Raw genomic sequence first — 18,491 nt, forward strand, 5'->3', positions numbered from 1 at the left:
CTCAAAGCAGGCGATTCATTTTAATTGCATATTATTCGGCAACTCGGCCGTACGAAAACCATTTTTTTGTTAAATATCCTAGCTGTGCATATGCACAGCATATGTTTCGAAATGGACAAATTGATATGAAATTTGCGAAAAAGAATCCACGTGTCTTGGAGGGACTCGAACCCTCAACCTCCTACTCTCTAGATAGGCATGATTGTTGAGTTGGCAACCGATCAACATGTTACTAATAGCAACTTAATTGTTAGAAACGCAATATGCCATGGATAATAAAATTTTCATTTCTGTTACTTCTACCTATTCTCCCGTTCAATAAAGACGTGTTAACGCATAGCTCTGCCTATTTTATTAGGTTATGGGCCTAGTAATTTATCTTTTAAATAAGTAATACACGATAGAATGGGAGAAGAAAAGCTGTGGCTGTTCGATGGAACCAATTTCGGTAACTGGAAGTTCCGAATTGAAGTTTTGATGGAGGACAAGAACCTGCTGGACTGTCTGGAGAATGCCATTGAGGACGAGGATTACGCGAAGGAGCTTCCAGAAGACACAGCGGCTGTCGAGGCGGAGAAGAAGCAACAACTCGACGAGCGCAAGGCTAGAGATCGGAAGTGCAAAAACTTACTAATTCATCGAATAGCAGAGGATCAGTTGGACTACGTGAAGGACAAAAGAGCATGGGACGCTCTGAAGAACTCGTTTGAGCGTGTTGGAATAGCCGGAAAGCTGTTCTTGAAGAAGCAGTTCAAGAGCTACGATTGAAAGAGGGAGATGCGGTAAAAGTGTACCTGCTGCAGTTCGAGAAAGTGCTACGAGAAATGAAAGCAGCCGGTGTCAAAATCGAGGAGGAAGATGTCGTTTGCCAGTTATTGCTGTCGCTGCCGAAATCGTACAATGCTTTAATTACGGCTTTGGAAACCATCCAACCGGACCAGCTAACATTAGAATACGTGAAGAAGCGGTTGTTAGACGAATCAGCCAAACGAGCGAACCAAATGAATCACACAGAGGATAACACGGGTGAGTCGGCGTTTGCTGGAAAGAACAGCGGCTTTAAATGCTACGAGTGTGGAAGATTCGGTCATAAGCGCATAGAGTGTCCCGATTACCGACCGACAGATGGTAAGAGCCGCGAAAGAAATTCAAAATTGAATGCAAAGGTTAACCGCAAATTCAAAGCTAAGGCACATGCCACGGTATACAGAAAACAAGGTAGGCTCGTTAGAAAAATGACACTTCGAATGTGACGCATGTTTTATCGCCACATGTTGGAGTACAAAAGTAAGCATGCTGCGACCGTAGAGCATCGTCTCGGTCCAGCTTGTGCAAAGATAGCAGTGACGTCACATGTTTACATTCAAACTGAATGTTTACATACGTGATGAGACTGCCTTGTTTTTTGTATGCCGTGGGCACATGCCACATGCGAAAGTGAAATTTCATTCATTGTTACCACGGACAACAGTGTATTCTTGGCGCCTACTATTATATCGAGCAAGCGAATCGAGTGGTTTCTAGATTCGGGTGCGACAGATCACATGGTAAAAGACAAGAGTCTGTTCGATGAACTGCATCCGCTGGTTCGAAAAGTGTCGATTTCAGTGGCCAAGTGCGGACAAATCATCGTAGCAGAATTTGCCGGCACTATCCGTGTAAATATGGTGGTCGATGGTAAGAAGCGGCCATCGGTAATTAAAGATGTTCTGTACGCGCCTGAGTTGCAGTGCAATCTGTTTTCCGTCCGTCGGCTGGAAGACAACGGGATGCGCGTAACGATTGCTGGAGGAAGAGTGACCATCGAGAAGGATAAGCAAGTAGTGTGCGTGGGGCATAGATCAGGCCAACTCTATGCTTTGGATATTTGTTACCGTGACAGCAAGAATTCAGCAAGTGCAATGACAACGAAGAATGAAAACTTTGAATTATGGCATCGACGGTATGGCCACCTGGGGAGTCGAACCTGAAGAGCCTATGGAAGCACCAGATGATCGAGACGGAATCGAAAATTCAAGATTGGCCTGATCGGTGTTTGTGTGAAATTTGCCTGGCAGGTAGACAAACAAGACAACCGTTCAACAACGCAATAGATAGACGTTCATCTAGAACGTTGGAGCTCATCCACTCTGATGTGTGGACCGTTCATTCCTACAACGTGGAACGGTAAGCGCTATTATGTGTCATTCATTATTATGTGCCATTTTACGATGATTTATTTGCTCGAATCGAAGGATGAGGTGCAGGACAAATTTGAACAGTTTTGTGCACAGGTAACGTCTTTCTTTGGTACACGGGTGTCGAGACTCCGATGCGACAATGGCGGGGAGTATACTGGAAAATCGTTCAAGAACTTTTGCCGCGCGGAAGGTATTCGTAAGGAGACAACCGTTCCGTATAGTCCGCAGCAGAATGGTGTGGCGGAGCGCCTAAATCGCACTCTGTTAGACAAGTCTCGATCCATGCTGCAAGATTCTGGTTTGCCGAAGAGTATGTGGGGTGAAGCTGTCCTCACTGCTGCCTATATTATTAATCGAAGTCCAACAGCTGCTCTGGAAGAAAGAAAGACACCATATGAAATGTGGTACAAAAGAAAGCCGAACGTAGATAGGATGCGTGTTTTCGGTTCAACTGCCTTCACCTGGGTACCAAAGCAGAAGCGTGAAAACTGGATCCAAGAAGCGAAAAGAATGTAATGGTAGGATACACCACTAACGGATACAGAATTTGGGATTCGAGGAAGCAAACAGTTTTACATCCAGGATATTATCTTCGACGAAAGTAAGAAAGTGAAGCAGAGACATGAACCAGAACGTGTATTCTACGAATCGGAAAACGACACTGGCGAATCTGTTGTGGATGAAGTCACTGCTGTTCCTCTGGATCCAGCTTTACCCGAGATCGAATCGTTCAGGGATAGCGAATCTGCTGACGATGAAGAATATGAGGAAGCAACCGGCGCGCTCCTTCGCAATCAGATAGTGGAAACTGCCCTGCAGTAGCGTCCACAAGGCAAAGCGAACGGGAGCGCAAAATCTGTAAGTTTTTAGATTTCATTACAAGTTTTGAAACAAATACTGGCAGTGAATGTTTCGCAGGTTCTTCTAAAGATTCAACAACTGATGGTGATGCAATAATGGCTTTCGCATTGAATGCGGAGGCGTTTGTTGAGGACTTACCAACAACCATTGAAGAACTGAAAAAGCGAAGCGACTGGGATCATTGGAAATCCGCTATAGATAGTGAACTAGCATCAATCCGGAAGAACGATACGTGGGAACTCGTTCAGAAGCCGGCGGGAAAACACCTTGTAGAATGCAAATGGGTTTTCAAGGTGAAGCGTGACGAAGCTGGAAATGTTGATCGCTACAAAGCGCGGTTGGTTGCGAAAGGCTATTTGCAACGGAAAGGGTTCGATTTTGATGAGACGTACGCACCTGTAGCTAAAATCACCACAGTAAGGACACTTTTGACGGTGGCGAACGAGAAGGGTACCATGTCCACCAGATGGACGATCGAACTGCTTTCCTTAACGGCATGCTGAAGGAAGAAATATTTATGCGACAGCCCGAAGGTCTCGATTGCAAGAATCCAAGCCTCGTTTGTCGTCTCAAGAAAGCACTGTATGGCCTAAAGCAAGCCCCGAGGAGCTGGAATAATCGATTCCATTCCTTTGTAACAACGCTCGGTTTCAAGCGCTCCGGAGTGGATACCTGTTTGTACTACTTGAGGACGGGTGGATCTGTCGTTTACCTTCTGTTGTATGTCGATGATATCATCCTTGTCTCGGACGAAATAAACCTAGTGCATAGACTCAAGCGAAAACTTTCGAAGCAGTTCGAGATGTCCGATATGGGTGAGTTGAAGTTTTTCCTTGGACTTAAGGTAGACCGAAACCGTAGCGTAGGATCCATGAAAATAAGCCAACCTAAATATATTGCTGATCTGCTTCAAAAGTTCGGCATGGCTGACTGCAAACCTGTGGCAACTCCGTTGGAATCTAATTTAAAATTGGAAAGTAGAAAACATCAAGAACTAACAACCAAGCCGTACAGGGAACTTATAGGTTGCTTGATGTATTTGGCACTTACATCGCGACCAGACATAAGTGCTGCTGTGAATTTCTTTAGCAAATTTCAATCTGCTCCAGCTGATGTCCACTGGTGTCACTTGAAACGCATATTACGCTACCTGAAAGGAACCATCAATCTATGTTTGGTTTATCGTCAGAAAAAGGAGGACCGCCGCTTATAGGATACGCACACCGACTAGGGCAATGACACAGATGACCGTCGATCAATATGCGCAAATATATTTCAATTGTTTGAAAGTATCGTCTCGTGGATGACCAGAAAACAAGCAACTGTGTCGGTTTCATCGACGGAGGCTGAATACATTTCTTTGAGTCAAGCTGGATGCGATACCATTTGGCTCAAGAATCTGCTCGAGGAGCTTGGAGTTGCATTCAATCATCCAATACCACTGTTCGAGAACAATCAAGCTTGCATCCGGATTGCTGAAGAACCAAAGGATCAAAAACGAATGAAGCATATCGACATTCGATACAACTTTATTCGAGAGAAAATTCATGATGGTTTCTTCAAAATACTCTACAAACCAACATCCGAGCAAGTCGCTGATCTTTTCACAAAGGGCTTAGCTAAAGGACCGTTCGAATATCTGCGAAACAAACTAGGACTATTCGGTTGAGCGGAGGTGTTGAGTTGGCAACCGATCAACATGTTACTAATAGCAACTTAATTGTTAGAAACGCAATATGCCATGGATAATAAAATTTTCATTTCTGTTACTTCTACCTAATCCCCCGTTCAATAAAGACGTGTTAACGCATAGCTCTGCCTATTTTATTAATGATAACCCCTACACAACAAGACCACTTAAAGGTCACGTTTGCGGAAAAGCCATCAGAATCCGAGTACCAACCTCCACCGTGGTTAGCTCTCTTTTTTGCAAATTGAATATCTTTCGGATGCTTTATTTGTCCAATCTCCACATCTTCTTTACTGTTGTATATCCACAGTCAAGCGAGTGCACATTGTTTATTCAACGAGAGGATCGCACTACATGCCGCCCAGCAACGGGCTGGTATAGAATGCGAATCAATCGCACTCTGCTGTGCCATAGGCTTGCTTGGCTAAAGCATTTGATGAGTTTGATTGCCTTACGTAAGCGGTCGCGTGTACTCAGACGACTAATGACGGTGGAAGATCGCAAATTTCATATCAATTTGTCCATTTCGAAACATATGCTGTGCATATGCACAGCCAAGATATTTAACAAAAAAAATAACCAACTTGTTTTGATTTAATAAAGAAAAATTCAATTATGAATGACAAGGGAAGACGCGGGTTAATAAATTCTAAATAGGACTTACTTATTTACTTGAACTTAGAAAATCACAAAAATAAAGACATAAAAAACTTATTTACTTGATGGGCTACCACTCTTCGATGAACCTACGCCGAATACAGTATCCTCCTCCACTGTACTCGATCCTGGGCCACTCGCTTCCAGTCGCCCTGAACGTTTAGCGCATACATACGAATAATGTGTCCAACCCACCGTAGTCTGCCGTGTTGTATAAGCTTAACAATATCCAGCCCTTCATACACCTTATATAACTCGTGTGGGTCTCCGGTAGCCTTCCGAGCAAAGGCGTAGGATTGCCAATCCGGAGATGGTGAGTTCGATTCTCGGTCCGGTCTAGGATGTTTTCAGGTTTTAAACACTCTCGACACCCTGGGCATAGTGTATCCACACAAGATACATACTCATGTAATGGCGGACATAGGAAAGCTTTCAATAAATAACTGAGGAAATGCTAATGGAATACTAAGTTGAAAAACAGGACAAGCTCCAGTTTGAATGTATAGTCATTGAAGAAGAAGAAGATAACTCGTGATTCATGCAACGCTGCCAGACGCCTTTCTCCTGCTTACCGCCGAGTCCGTCCGCAGCACATTACGTGCAAACACTCCGAAAACTCTCCGATCAGCCTCCTTTATCGTCCTTGTTTCATGGCCGTATATAGCCACAGGAAGAATCAGAGTAGTATACAGCGCGATTTTTGTCTTCGTTTGCAGACAACGGGACTTAAGCTGGTTACAAACCCCGTAATAAGCCCTATTCGCAGCTGCAATATGCCTTTTCACCTTGCGGGTAACATCATTATCGCACGTCACTAATGTTTCAAGATACACAAATTCATCTACAACTTCAAATTTTTCATCATACAGCACCATCACTAATGAACCCACCATGATTGCTAGCGACCATGTACTTCGTTTTACTGGTATTGATCGTGAGTCCAATCTTCGCCGTCTCCCTGTTGAAAGGCACAAAAGCCTCTTCCACGGCACGACGATCAATCCAGATGATATCGATATCGTCCGCAAAGCCCAGGAGCATATGCGTGTCGTAGCCAAACGATAAACAATCAGCGTCCTTGCGCCTCAAGAAACGAACACTGAATGATCTTCATTTATATTCTATGTCACCCTTCGAACAATCTGTTAGCCTTAGTATGCTAGCATTTCAAATACCTACTACGATTGAATTTCAAATTTGTTATCTTTTTGCCTTTCTCGTACAACTAAGTTGTACCGAAAGGCTATCATTTCACTCCGAAAACGAACTTTTGATAGAAGCCTCTGAGACCCATAGTGTTATATACCAATCGACTCAGCTCGACAAACTGAGCACATGTCTATCTGTCCGTGTGTATGTATGTGTGTATGTGTGTGCACAAAAGTTATACAAAACATTAGCCAACTTTTCGTATAGTAATCCTTCACCGATTTTCTCGCAACAAGTTTTATTCGACAGAGGACAAAGCCTTGTTGATCACTATTGATAACGATCGGTCATTGCGTTCACAAGATATAAAGAAAATGGCACATCGGACCATATAAACCCCATATAAGGTTGGTGTCTTAACTTAATGCGAGAAAGGCACTTACCAACGCTAGGTGGAATTATCTGGGTTTTTTCATTATTATCGTTTATTTTAGTTTATTTCTTTATTTTTATGATGAAATAAGACATACGTTCTTTGCGAATGCTTCATTCGGGCTCGCTTTATTCCCCACAATATTCACCATCTCTACTCTTTCACTGTTTATTCTGATAAGCAAACTATTTGGAACTGTTTATAAGAAAACATGAATTTAATTGTATTCTTTTTTATACCGGCGCATTTGTTTAAATATCAATAACAGCTTCAATCCAAATCTCAACCCAAATCCAATAAAAATCCAATCCAAATCCAATCTAAAAGCAATCCATATCCAATCCAAATCCAAATCTAAACCAAATCCAATCCAATTCCAAATCCAATCCAAATACAATCCAAATCCAATCCAAAAAAAATTCAAATCAAAATTCAATCCAAATCCAAACTAATGCAAATCCAATCATCATCAAACCCAAATCCAATACAAATCCATTCAAGATCCAATCCTTATCTAATCAAAATTCAATCCAAACCTAAACCAAATCCAATCAAAACCCTATCCAATCCAAATCCAATCAAAACCCTATCCACTCCAAATCCAATACAAATTCTATCCACATCAAATCCAAATCCAAATTCATTCCAAATCCAGTCTAAATCCAATCCAAATCCAATCCAAATCCAATCCACATCAAATCCAAATCCATTCCAAATTCATTCCAAATCCAATCAAATCCAATCCGAATCCAATCTAAATTTAATCCAAATCCAATGAAAATCCAATCTAAATCCAAATCCAATCGAAATCCAAATCCAATCAAAATCCAATACAAATTCAATCCAAATCTAATCCAATCCAAATTCATTCCAAATCTAATCCAATACAAATCCAATCCACATCAAATCCAAATCCATTCCAAATGCAATACGAATCCAAATCCAATTCAAATCCAATCAAATCCAATCCAATTCCAAATCCAATCCAAATACAATCTAAATCCAATCCAAAACAAATTAAAATCAAAATTCAATCCAAATCTAAATTCAATCATCATCTAACCCAAATCCAATACAAATCCATTCCAGATCCATTCCAAATCTAATCCAAATCCAATCCAAACCTAAGCCAAATCCAATCCAAATCAAAACCAAATCCAATCCTAATTCAATCAAAACCCAATCCAATACAAATCCTATCCACATCAAATCCAAATCCAAATCCATTCCAAATCCAATCCAAATTCATTCCAAATCCAATCCAAATCCAATCCAAATCAAATCCAAATCAAATCCAAATCAAATCCAAATCCAATCCAAATTCAATCCACATCAAATCCAAATCCGAAACCATTCCATATTCAATCCAAATTCATTCCAAATCCAATCTAAATCCAATCAAATACAATCCACATCAAATCCAATCCAAATCCATTCCAAATCCAACCCAAATCCAACCCAAATCAAAATCCAATCCAAATCCAAACCTGGGGTCGTACACATATTACGTAAGTAATTTTTGTGGGATTTTCGACTCCCCCTCCCCCCATGTAAGATTGCGAAAGAAAACGACCGACCCCGACCGTTTTCTTTCGTATCATATAAATAAAAAATCATTGGTATGAAAAGAATCTTACATGGGGGGAGGGGGAGTCGAAAATCCCAGAAAAATTGATTACGTAATAAGTGTACGACCCCTAATCGATTTCCACTAAAGGGTATGAAGCATTTTTTCATGATTTGTTCAATCTAACGGTAACTCATCTTCATCCAATTTTTAAATATCAATTCATTTAGTGCCTGGTATCGCAAGGAATATGGGATTCTGTCAGGTGGGTCGCTTATCCAAAATGTTTGGGAACTTCTGATCTAAACAACATTATAGGAAATGGGGGTCGAGCTCACGATCTTTAGATCAATAGCCCTTAACTCTTTATGCGTCCAGTTGGATTTCACCATTCAGATGGTGGACAAAGTTTAAAATAAATCCACGATGTTTCAAATATGCATTTCTCAATGTAGCTTTTTCCATAAAATTTGCTTCATGGCTTACCATTATTTTTTGCCATTTTCACTTCCCATATGAATGGCTTACCATTTTCTTTTGGCATTTCTATTCTTTGGCTTACTTTGATTTTCTTGCTCTTCAATTTGTTGTCTGCGGTCTTTTTTTTACCACTGGCATACTTTGGCTTATCATTATTTTTTGCCATTTAGTTTATAGGTACATTGGCTTATCATTTTTGTTTGCCTTATTTCGCTTCTTTTCTTCAATCACCTAAAACATTTAGTGCATCTGAGCACAGGATATTATCTTTGCTTGTACAAAGATATTATCCCTAATCAAAGAGCACTCTGGAAAGATATTATCATTTGAGCATATCATGATGATCCTGATAGCCAGCGTGGTTCGGGGTTTGTACACGTTGCGAGAGCGTTGCTACAACAAAAGCAGTAATAACTTGATAAATTGTAATTTAATTGATCTTTTGAATAGTTATATAATGATTGTACGACATTTCGCGGTAAAGCATTCCGCGGTTAACCATTTCGCGGTCTACGACTTCGCGTTTATATTATTTGGCGGTATACCATTCCGCGGTTAGTACTATTTCGAGTTCAATACTAATTCGCAGGTTTAATTTTAATAATGTTACAAGTAGTTCAATAATGTGTTCTTTAGCTTTAAAATTCACCTTATCATTGTGTAAGACAGACTTGTATAAATTCAAATCCCAACAAAAAAATATTTTGAGGCAAAATATATTTGCAAATGCGACTATGTAAAGAAGGCGAAACAACACACTTCGCCTTATACCGGGCAAATGCAAACATTCAAAGAAAGTAAAACATAACATTTTGCTTTACACCGGGCAAATGCGAAAATTTAAAGAAAACAACAGATTTTGCCTTATACCGGGCAAATGCAAACATATGGAGAAAGCAAAACAACACACTTTGCATTATACCGGGCAAATGCGAAAATTTAAAGAAGGCAAAACAAGGTCACAATTTGCCATATACCGGGAAAATGCGAGAACATTTTTTAAAGAAGGCAGCACATGATGGTTCGTCTAATACCTGCTAACATTTAAGGAAGATACATTTTGCCTTATAGTGTATCTTGATGGCGAAGTTCACACATCATTTATTTATTTATTTAGAATAAGGCTGAAGTGGCCTGTTCGGTATATAAGAGTCTTCTCTATTCGGCTCGGTATATGGCTACACGTCACTAACCACGCAGTCTACGGAGGGTCCGCAAGTCATCTTCCACCTGATCGATCCACCTTGCCCGCTGCGCACCTCGCCTTCTTGTGCCCGTCGGATCGTTGTCGAGAACCATTTTCACCGGGTTACTGTCCGACATTCTGGCTACGTGCCCGGCCCACCGCAGTCGTCCGATTTTCGCGGTGTGAACGATGGATGGTTCTCCCAGCAGCTCATGCAACTCGTGGTTCATTCGCCTCCTCCACGTACCGTCCGCCATCTACACCCCACCATAGATGGTACGCAGCACTTCCCTTTCGAAAACTCCAAGTGCGCGTTGGTCCTCCACGAGCATCATCCAAGTCTCGTGTCCGTAGAGGACAGCGTTTTGTAGATTGTCAGTTTGGTACGGCGGCGAACTCTATTCGATCGGAGCATCTTGCGGAGTCCAAAGAACGTACGATTTCCAGCCACTATGCGTCTCCGAATTTCTCTGCTGGTATCATTTTCGGCAGTCACCAGTGAGCCCAAGTACACACATTCTTCTACCACCTCGATTTCGTCACCACCGATGCAAACTCGCGGTGGGTGGCTCACATTGTCTTCTCTTGAACCTTAAACCTTCCTATCATGTACTTCGTCTTCGACATGTTGATGACTAGTCCGATCCGCTTGGCTTCCCTCTTCAGTCTGATGTAGGCTTCCTCCATCTTCTCAAAGTTACGTGCCATAATATCTATGTCGTCGGCGAAGCCAAATAGCTGGACGGACTTATTGAAAATTGTACCACTCGTGTTAATCCCTGCTCTTCGTATTACCCCTTCCAAAGCGATGCTGAATAGCAGACACGAAAGACCATCACATCACCCGATCCATCGTCGCTTTGATCAACCGTGTCAGTTTATCCGGAAATCCGTGTTCGTGCATTAGCTGCCATAGCTGGCCCCGATCGATTGTATCATATGCGGCTTTGAAGTCGATGAATAGGTGATGTGTGGGCATGTTGTATTCGCGGCATTTATGTAGTACTTGGCGAATGGCGAACACCTGGTCCGTGGTGGAGCGTTCGCCCATAAATCCCGCCTGGTACTGCCCCACGAACTCTTTTGCAATTGGTGTTAGTCGACGGCGTACAATTTGGGAGAGTACCTTGTAGACGGCGTTCAGCAATGTGACTGTGCGGTAGTTGCTAAAATCCAGCTTATCGCCCTTTTTGTAGATGGGACACACGACACCGTCCATCCACTCCTGCGGCAAAATTTCCTCCTCCCAAATCTTGGTAATGGCCCAGTGCAGCGCTCTAGCCAGTGCAACACCACCGTGTTTAAATAGCTCTCCTGGTAGTTGGTCAACCGCAAGGGCTTTGTTGTTCTTCAGCCGGCCAATCTCCTCCTGGATTTCCTGGAGATCCGGAGCCGGTAAAATTATCCCAGTCAACACCAAATCGTATATGATGCAACATAAGATGCAAAGGGGGGGCGATATACGTACATATTGTATGGGGAAGTACCGCATCGCCATTCAGGTGTTCTTCGTAGTGCTGCCGCCACCTTTGGATCACCTCACGTTCGTTCGTAAGAAGATTCCCGTTTATGTCCTTACACATATCAGGCTGTGGCACGTGGCCCTTACGTGAACGGTTCAACTTCTCATAGAACTTTCGTGTGTTATTAGCGCGGTACAGTTGCTCCGTCTCTTTACGGTCTCGATCTTCCTGCTGGTGCTTTTTCCTGAGTAAAATCGAGTTTTGTGTGTTCCGCGCCCGCTTATATCGTGCCTCGTTCGCCCTCGTGCGGTGTTGCAGCAATCTCGCCCATGCTGCAGTCTTCTCTTCTACTAACTGTTCACATTCGCCGTCATACCAGTCGTTTCTCTTATCCGGGAGGCACCGTGCCAAGTGCAGCGGTTGCGGTGTGTTGCGGTGCTACCAATGGCGGATCGAAAATCTCTCCAGCCATCTTCAAGAGACACTGCGCTTAGCTGCTCTTCCGTTGGGAGTGCCACTTCCAGCTACTGCGCGTAGTCTTGGGCTAGTCTACCGTCTTATAGCCGCCCAATGTTAAGCCGCGGCGTGCGATTTCTTCACGTGTTGTACACCGTCGAGAGTTTTGAGCGCAGCCCTACTGCAACGAGGTAGTGGTCGGATTCAATAATACTGCGGTCAGTGCGGACGTTCGTAATGTCGGAGAAGAATTTACCGTCGATTAGAACGTGGTCGATTTGGTTTTCCGTTTCTTGGTTAGGTGATTTCCATGTGGCCTTGTGGATATTTTTGCGGGGAAAGAAGGTGCTTCGGACTACCATTCCGTGGGAGGCTGCGAAGTTTATGCATCGTTGGCCGTTGTCATTCGATACGGTGTGCAGACTATCCGGTCCGATGACCGGTCTACACATTTTCTCCCTTCCTACCTGTGCGTTCATGTCACCGATGACGATTTTGATGTCCCGCAGTGGGCATCCATCGTATATCTGCTCCAGCTGTGCGTAGAACGCTTCCTTCTCGTCACCGGGTGTCTCTTCGTGTCGGGAGTGCACGTTGATGATGCTATAATGGAAGAAACGGCCTGTAATCCTCAGCTTGGACATCCTTGCGTTGCTTGGCTGCCACCCAATCACGCATTGGCGCATCTTACCCAGCACTATGAAGCCGGTTCCCAGCTCGTTGGTGGTGCCACAGCTTTGGTAGAAGACAGCCGCTCGATGCCCGCTTTTCCACACTTTCTGTCCTGTCCAGCAAATCTCCTGCAGCGCCACGACGTCGAAGTTGCGGGGATGTAATTCATCGTATATCATCCTGTCGCAACCTGCGAAACCTAGCGAATTGCAGTTCCATGTTCCAAGCTTCCAATCGTGATCCTTTATTCGTCGCCCAGGTCTTTGCCGATTATATCGAGTCGCATTATCTCTAACACCAGGACTTGGGCTTGTGCGCTTTGAGCGGCACACGGTCGCTTTGGTGGGACCTACTTGCGGATGCATGCAGCTTTTTATAGGAATTCAACACTGTCAGACCCCACCACATCCTAGGCAAGCCCCACAACTCGCAGATGGCCTGGGGATTAAATGGAATGGAATTAAATGGAGAGTACTTAATTTGTGTTAGACGGTTGATGTTTCAGTTATAATGGCATTGTGCACATTATGAACTGATAGGAAGTTGAATAATTCATCTTCCTTACCCTTAAAAGATCGGGTATTCCGATTTAAAATTTTCATAGAATTATTTGGATCCATTAAAACGAAATCCAATAACATTTTTGACGTAGGACTTACGTCTTTCTTTACTATACTGGGTGTCATTTAGATTTTTGGAAATCGAGAGCGTTACGCTGGAAGGGAAGATTTCAAACGATACTAGCGCCTTTATCTTTCGATGGATTTTTAATATTTATATATCAATCGACTCGGGTCTCGGACACTTTCCAGCAATTTGCTTATTTCATTTGAACCTAAAATTCTTAACGATAAACTATTGAAAATTTCAATTCTTGTCAAAGCCAGCAAAAATTTCATATGTAATTAATCCCGTGCATTCCTAACACGGACATCAGAATGCGGTATGTCACGGGCCTTCGGGTCTAGCGGAAGATTTTCTTCGTGTATAAAAGAAGCAGTGCCTGCCGTGACAGTGTTGTGACAGCAACGTGTACTGACGTGCTTTTTGCTTTTAAGCACGCATGTTAGCAAAAAGAAGCAGAAGAATTTGTGTTGTATTTCTTTGTTTGGTAAACGGGTTCCCCTAAAACAATGGTGCTTGCTGCGGGCCAAAAATGAAATTTTGCGCCAATGCCACGGGCCGGAATGAGGTTTTTAAATTTATATTACAGCTTATTTTGAGAACTCGTTACTAGTAGATGTTCCTGAAATGTTAAGCAATGCTTTTTCTTCCAAAATGAATCAAATATACAAACAACAAAATATAGATTTATGTATATTACATTAAATGTATTTTAAAAACAATAGAAAAAAACTTGTCACATTTCAATACATAGTTCACTTATATTTTTCATGAGCAAGCTTATCAAGATCAAAAAACAGTTGTTCACAAATGTATGTGGATCCAAACAAAGAAGCTACGAAAAGAGCATGTTTTCGCAGCTCTGGGAAGCGCTCTTCCGGAATAAATTTGGCACATAATTCCAGAAGATCATGGCGAACAATTTTTTCTCGCAATTACGTATCGCACTGTAATTCAATGAGTTGCATTTGGATATTATCTGGGGCTTGCTCGATATCAACACTGAATGGACCAGAGAAAAGTTTTAGAATTTTGTCATGCGCTTTGAAATCTCCAAATCTTCGAGCGAAATCATTTTTCATCGTTTGGAGTGCGTCAACGTATTTTTTTTGTCGACGACACGTTGCAATTTCCGAGAGTAGGGAAATGGGCAAAATTCAGAATTTCCATCTGTTCCTCCCACAACAAGAGCTTGTTTTAAAACGTACTGATTTGATTAAGCATGTTGTGCACCAATTTACCTTTACCCTGGAGATTTGAATTCGAATCGTTCAGGTGCGTTGTTATGATTGTCAGTCAAGAAAGCCAGATCTGCAATCCCCTCCGCATTATCGAAACACTGTGCTGGTTTACCTTTTCTCTTCATAAATTCGACGACTTCTTTCCGAAGATCAAATACGCGTCGTAACACCTTTCCACTGCTCAGCCAATGTACCGAAGTATAATGTGGTACGTCACCATATTCTGCATCCGTGTCTACTATAAGTACCTATCTGAAAATCTCGATGGTTCAACGCGTGTGCTCGGATGAAATTAACTACAGTCAAACCTCCATGAGTCGATATTGAAGGGACCATCGACTCATAGAAATATCGAGATGTGGAGTAGCAAATCCTTGGAAAGCTGTTTCAAAGGACCATCACAGTAACCAAGAAAATAATTTTTAATATGGCATAATTTGCCTCCATGAGTCGATATCGAGTCATAGAACATCGACTCATGGAGGTTTGACTGTATTTTGATGACATCTTTGAATCCCACGATTTTGGCGCAGAGGTTCTCCTGGTGCACGATGTAATAATGGTACTGGGAGAATCGCTCCGACATTTACGGTAATTTCCAAAGATGGGCAGTGGCACCTTCATGTTTTCATATGAATAATTTTTTTTTATTATTAAAATGAAATGCTACCGCGGGCCGCAATTGCCACCCCAGCGGGCCACATGCGACCCGTGGGCCGCTAGATGAGCACCACTGCCCTAAAATAGCACATTTTGCCCAAGTTTGGAAATTTTATTAATAGAATTTTAAAACTTCAAATACTATCATCATTAAGAAATCTATAAATGCCCTACATTTGCTTAAGTAAATAAGGGCTTAATAGTTAGAAACAAAGCAATTCTAATCATGTATTTATTTATTAGTTTTATTTCCAGAAGCTTTGAATAAACATATTGCTAATAATTCTAAACAGCATGGAAGTTGTCGTTTCCAATATCAATACAGTCAAACCTCCATGAGTCGATATTGAAGGGACCATCTACTCATAGAAATATCGAGATGTGGAGTAGCAAATCCTTGGAAAGCTGTTTCAAAGGACCATCACAGTAACTAAGAAAATAATTTTTAATATGGCATAATTTGCCTCCATGAGTCGATATCGAGTCATAGAACATCGACTCATGGAGGTTTGACTGTACCTATAATCAAACTCCATAGATCCAAAACTTAGAAGTAAAATGTAAATACGTTGCGTTTATATAAGTCCTACGTCTACTCGCGGTTATGTTAAAAACATTACCCATTGCTAGTTTTTTCAGTAAATTTGATACCAACCTGAACAGCTTCAGTTTTGGAATTTACTTTGAACATTGCATCAATCATGTGATGCAATTGTTCATTTAGAAAATCAAAGTCGGAAGCTGACATGCTACCTGAGTCGTCAGAATGAACGTTATTTTCCGTTGAAGAATGGGTATGAAAATCATTCATCGCCGGTAAATTTTCAGAAATGAAATTTTGCCTGTCTGCAGCGATGCTTGCATAGGGTGGTTCAAAAAATCGATTTTGCTCCACAGTGCTCATCTGATTCTTTACCATGTTCTGAGTGTCCTCTGAAAATTTGAGCTCATTTGGATTAAAACTGATTTAGCACAAGCCGTTTCAAGTTTGTATGCAAATTGGTATGGGGAAATTTATTTTTTCATTATACTGTTTATGACGCTTCCCCATTAAGCGCAAGTTAAAAGAAAACCTACATAGCTAAAAGGAATACTCAACAGCTTTCACCCAACGAAAATCGCATGTTGATTAATCGCCCCAATAATTAGTAATCGATTTTAAGACAGGTTGCGAATCTTTAGTCATGATCGTTAAACTTCTTTGAGGGCATCACTGAAATGTGCAGTGCAACATAGTAGCCTGAATTTGTGTTTGCTATCTTTCGCGCCACGAGCAGCAATGTTGCCTGTTGATGAGTTATGTAATTAGCTCCAGAAAACCACGGTATAGATTAAATTCGATTACTAATTATTGGGGCGATTAATCAACATGCGATTTTCGTTGGGTGAAAGCTGTTGAGTATTCCTTTTAGCTATGTAGGTTTTCTTTTAACCTGCGCTTAATAAGGAAGCGTCATTAACAGTATAATGAAAAAATAAATTTCTTCATACTAATTTGCATGCAAACTTGAAACAGCTTGTGCTAAATCAGTTTTAATCCAAATGAGCTCAAACTTTCAGAGGCCACTCAGAACATGGTAAAGAATCAGATGAGCACTGTGGAGCAGAATCGATTTTTTGAACCACCCTAGTAGGCATGTTTGAAAAATTATCCGTTACCCGGTGAGAGGTAGGAGCAAAATTAGTTCGTTGATTGTGGTGGGTATGAATTGCTCAACCGGCAAATTATTGCGGATTTTGAGCGTTTGAAATATGTTTATCCGGCTGGGAATCTGGGATCCTATCACAATTTCCCGTCATCAATTTTGCATGGGAATTCAAAACTTTTTGCGTGAAGGGCATTCCTAGACATTGGATTTATGATTGTTCCCTACAATTGGCACATTTAAATTTATTGGAATCTTCTCTGACAGGACAGGCGTCCTTGGCGTGAGAGGTTCCTGCACAAATCATGCATTTAGCATCCATGTGGCAATGTTTAGTTCCGTGCCCCATTTTTGGCACTTACGGCACTGAGTGGGATTTTGGAAATTTCCCCCAGGCCTGCGGAAATGTTCCCATGTAACACGGACATGGAACATAATACAGGCCTTTTCATATTATTTAGTTGACTTTTATTAAAGTGAATAGAATAAAGTTGTTGAGAAATACCCCTCTGGGAAGTACCAGAGCGAGATTTCTTTTTCATCTTAATTACTTGGACTGGTGAAAATCCAAGTCAAATTTTTTATGTCATCCAGTGATTCATCATTACTGGGGAGACCTTTCAAGACGACTTTGAATTTATGGCGCTTCACAGTTCAATACTGAAGAAGGCGTTTGCGATCGTCAAAGGATCCCGGCAAAACGCGGCAGTCACCCTTCCTGGCAATTTGAAATGAAACCTTGATCCCCTGAAGGTTACTCAAAGTCGCATTCCTAAAGCCAGAAAAATCCTTTGCTTTTTCACATGGATCGAATCAGAGGTAGGTAGGGCTAGAGGTAGATTCCATTTGCTCAATTTCGTCATGAATCAATCAATTGCTCAGTTCGATAGGATAAGAATTATTTCCAATGTTAGGGTTAGAAGGAATATCTGAAGTCTCCAGCTTCCTTCTATTTTTTCCGCGCTTTGACAGGACGGTCTTGAGACCTAGTTTCTTAGAAAGAAGTGGATAATTCAGAGACTCCCCCTTCCCCTCGTTTTTAATAATGCTTAAAGGACGAGTTCGGATTCAATGACGAGCCTAATACTTTTTGACATTTAGTGTTTCCATTAAATGGGATTTATAATTGTACCCTACTCTAATAATTTTAAATATTTTCATCAAACGGTGCATAAAATATCAGAATTCATTATCATATGATTAATTAGGTCAGGTTAAATAACATCTGAATTCGTATGGGATCTAAGGGGAATAATGAGACATCACTTTCTTACCTTGGTGTACATCATTTTGCAGTTGATCGAGTCGTGTCAAGGATCCAATACCTGTAGACACATTAGCTGAAGACGCATATTGTTCTTGATCTGTTGAACTGTTTTCTGGACTCTGTAAAAAGGAAACTTTGATATATTTTGCACAAAATTTTCAGGCTAAAATGACATTACTGTTCTTCCGAATCCGGAACCTGTGGGATAGCTTCCAATGCTTCGACAAAAAATGACCTGTAAAGAAAATACGTGATTAGT

General features: G+C 41.7%; 1 protein-coding gene across 2 annotated transcripts in view; it reads right to left on the reverse strand.

Moving 5' to 3' along the window:
• LOC134219684 (exocyst complex component 2) overlaps window positions 1–18,491 on the reverse strand; it is a 44,455-nt gene that overhangs the window by 22,854 nt on the left and 3,110 nt on the right. Inside the window, exons 5-6 of one of the 2 annotated variants that reach the window (XM_062698512.1) lie at window positions 18,411–18,467; window positions 18,240–18,351 (exon numbers count right to left, since the gene is read on the reverse strand). In XM_062698512.1, coding sequence (XP_062554496.1) covers window positions 18,276–18,351; window positions 18,411–18,467 — 133 coding nt within the window. In that variant the 3' untranslated portion in view covers window positions 18,240–18,275. Of the gene's footprint in view, window positions 1–18,052; window positions 18,352–18,410; window positions 18,468–18,491 lie in introns of those variants that run through there. The other variant, XM_062698506.1, reaches the window with a different exon arrangement.

Source organism: Armigeres subalbatus, chromosome 1, assembly GCF_024139115.2.
Source record: "Armigeres subalbatus isolate Guangzhou_Male chromosome 1, GZ_Asu_2, whole genome shotgun sequence".
Taxonomy (NCBI): domain Eukaryota; kingdom Metazoa; phylum Arthropoda; class Insecta; order Diptera; family Culicidae; genus Armigeres; species Armigeres subalbatus.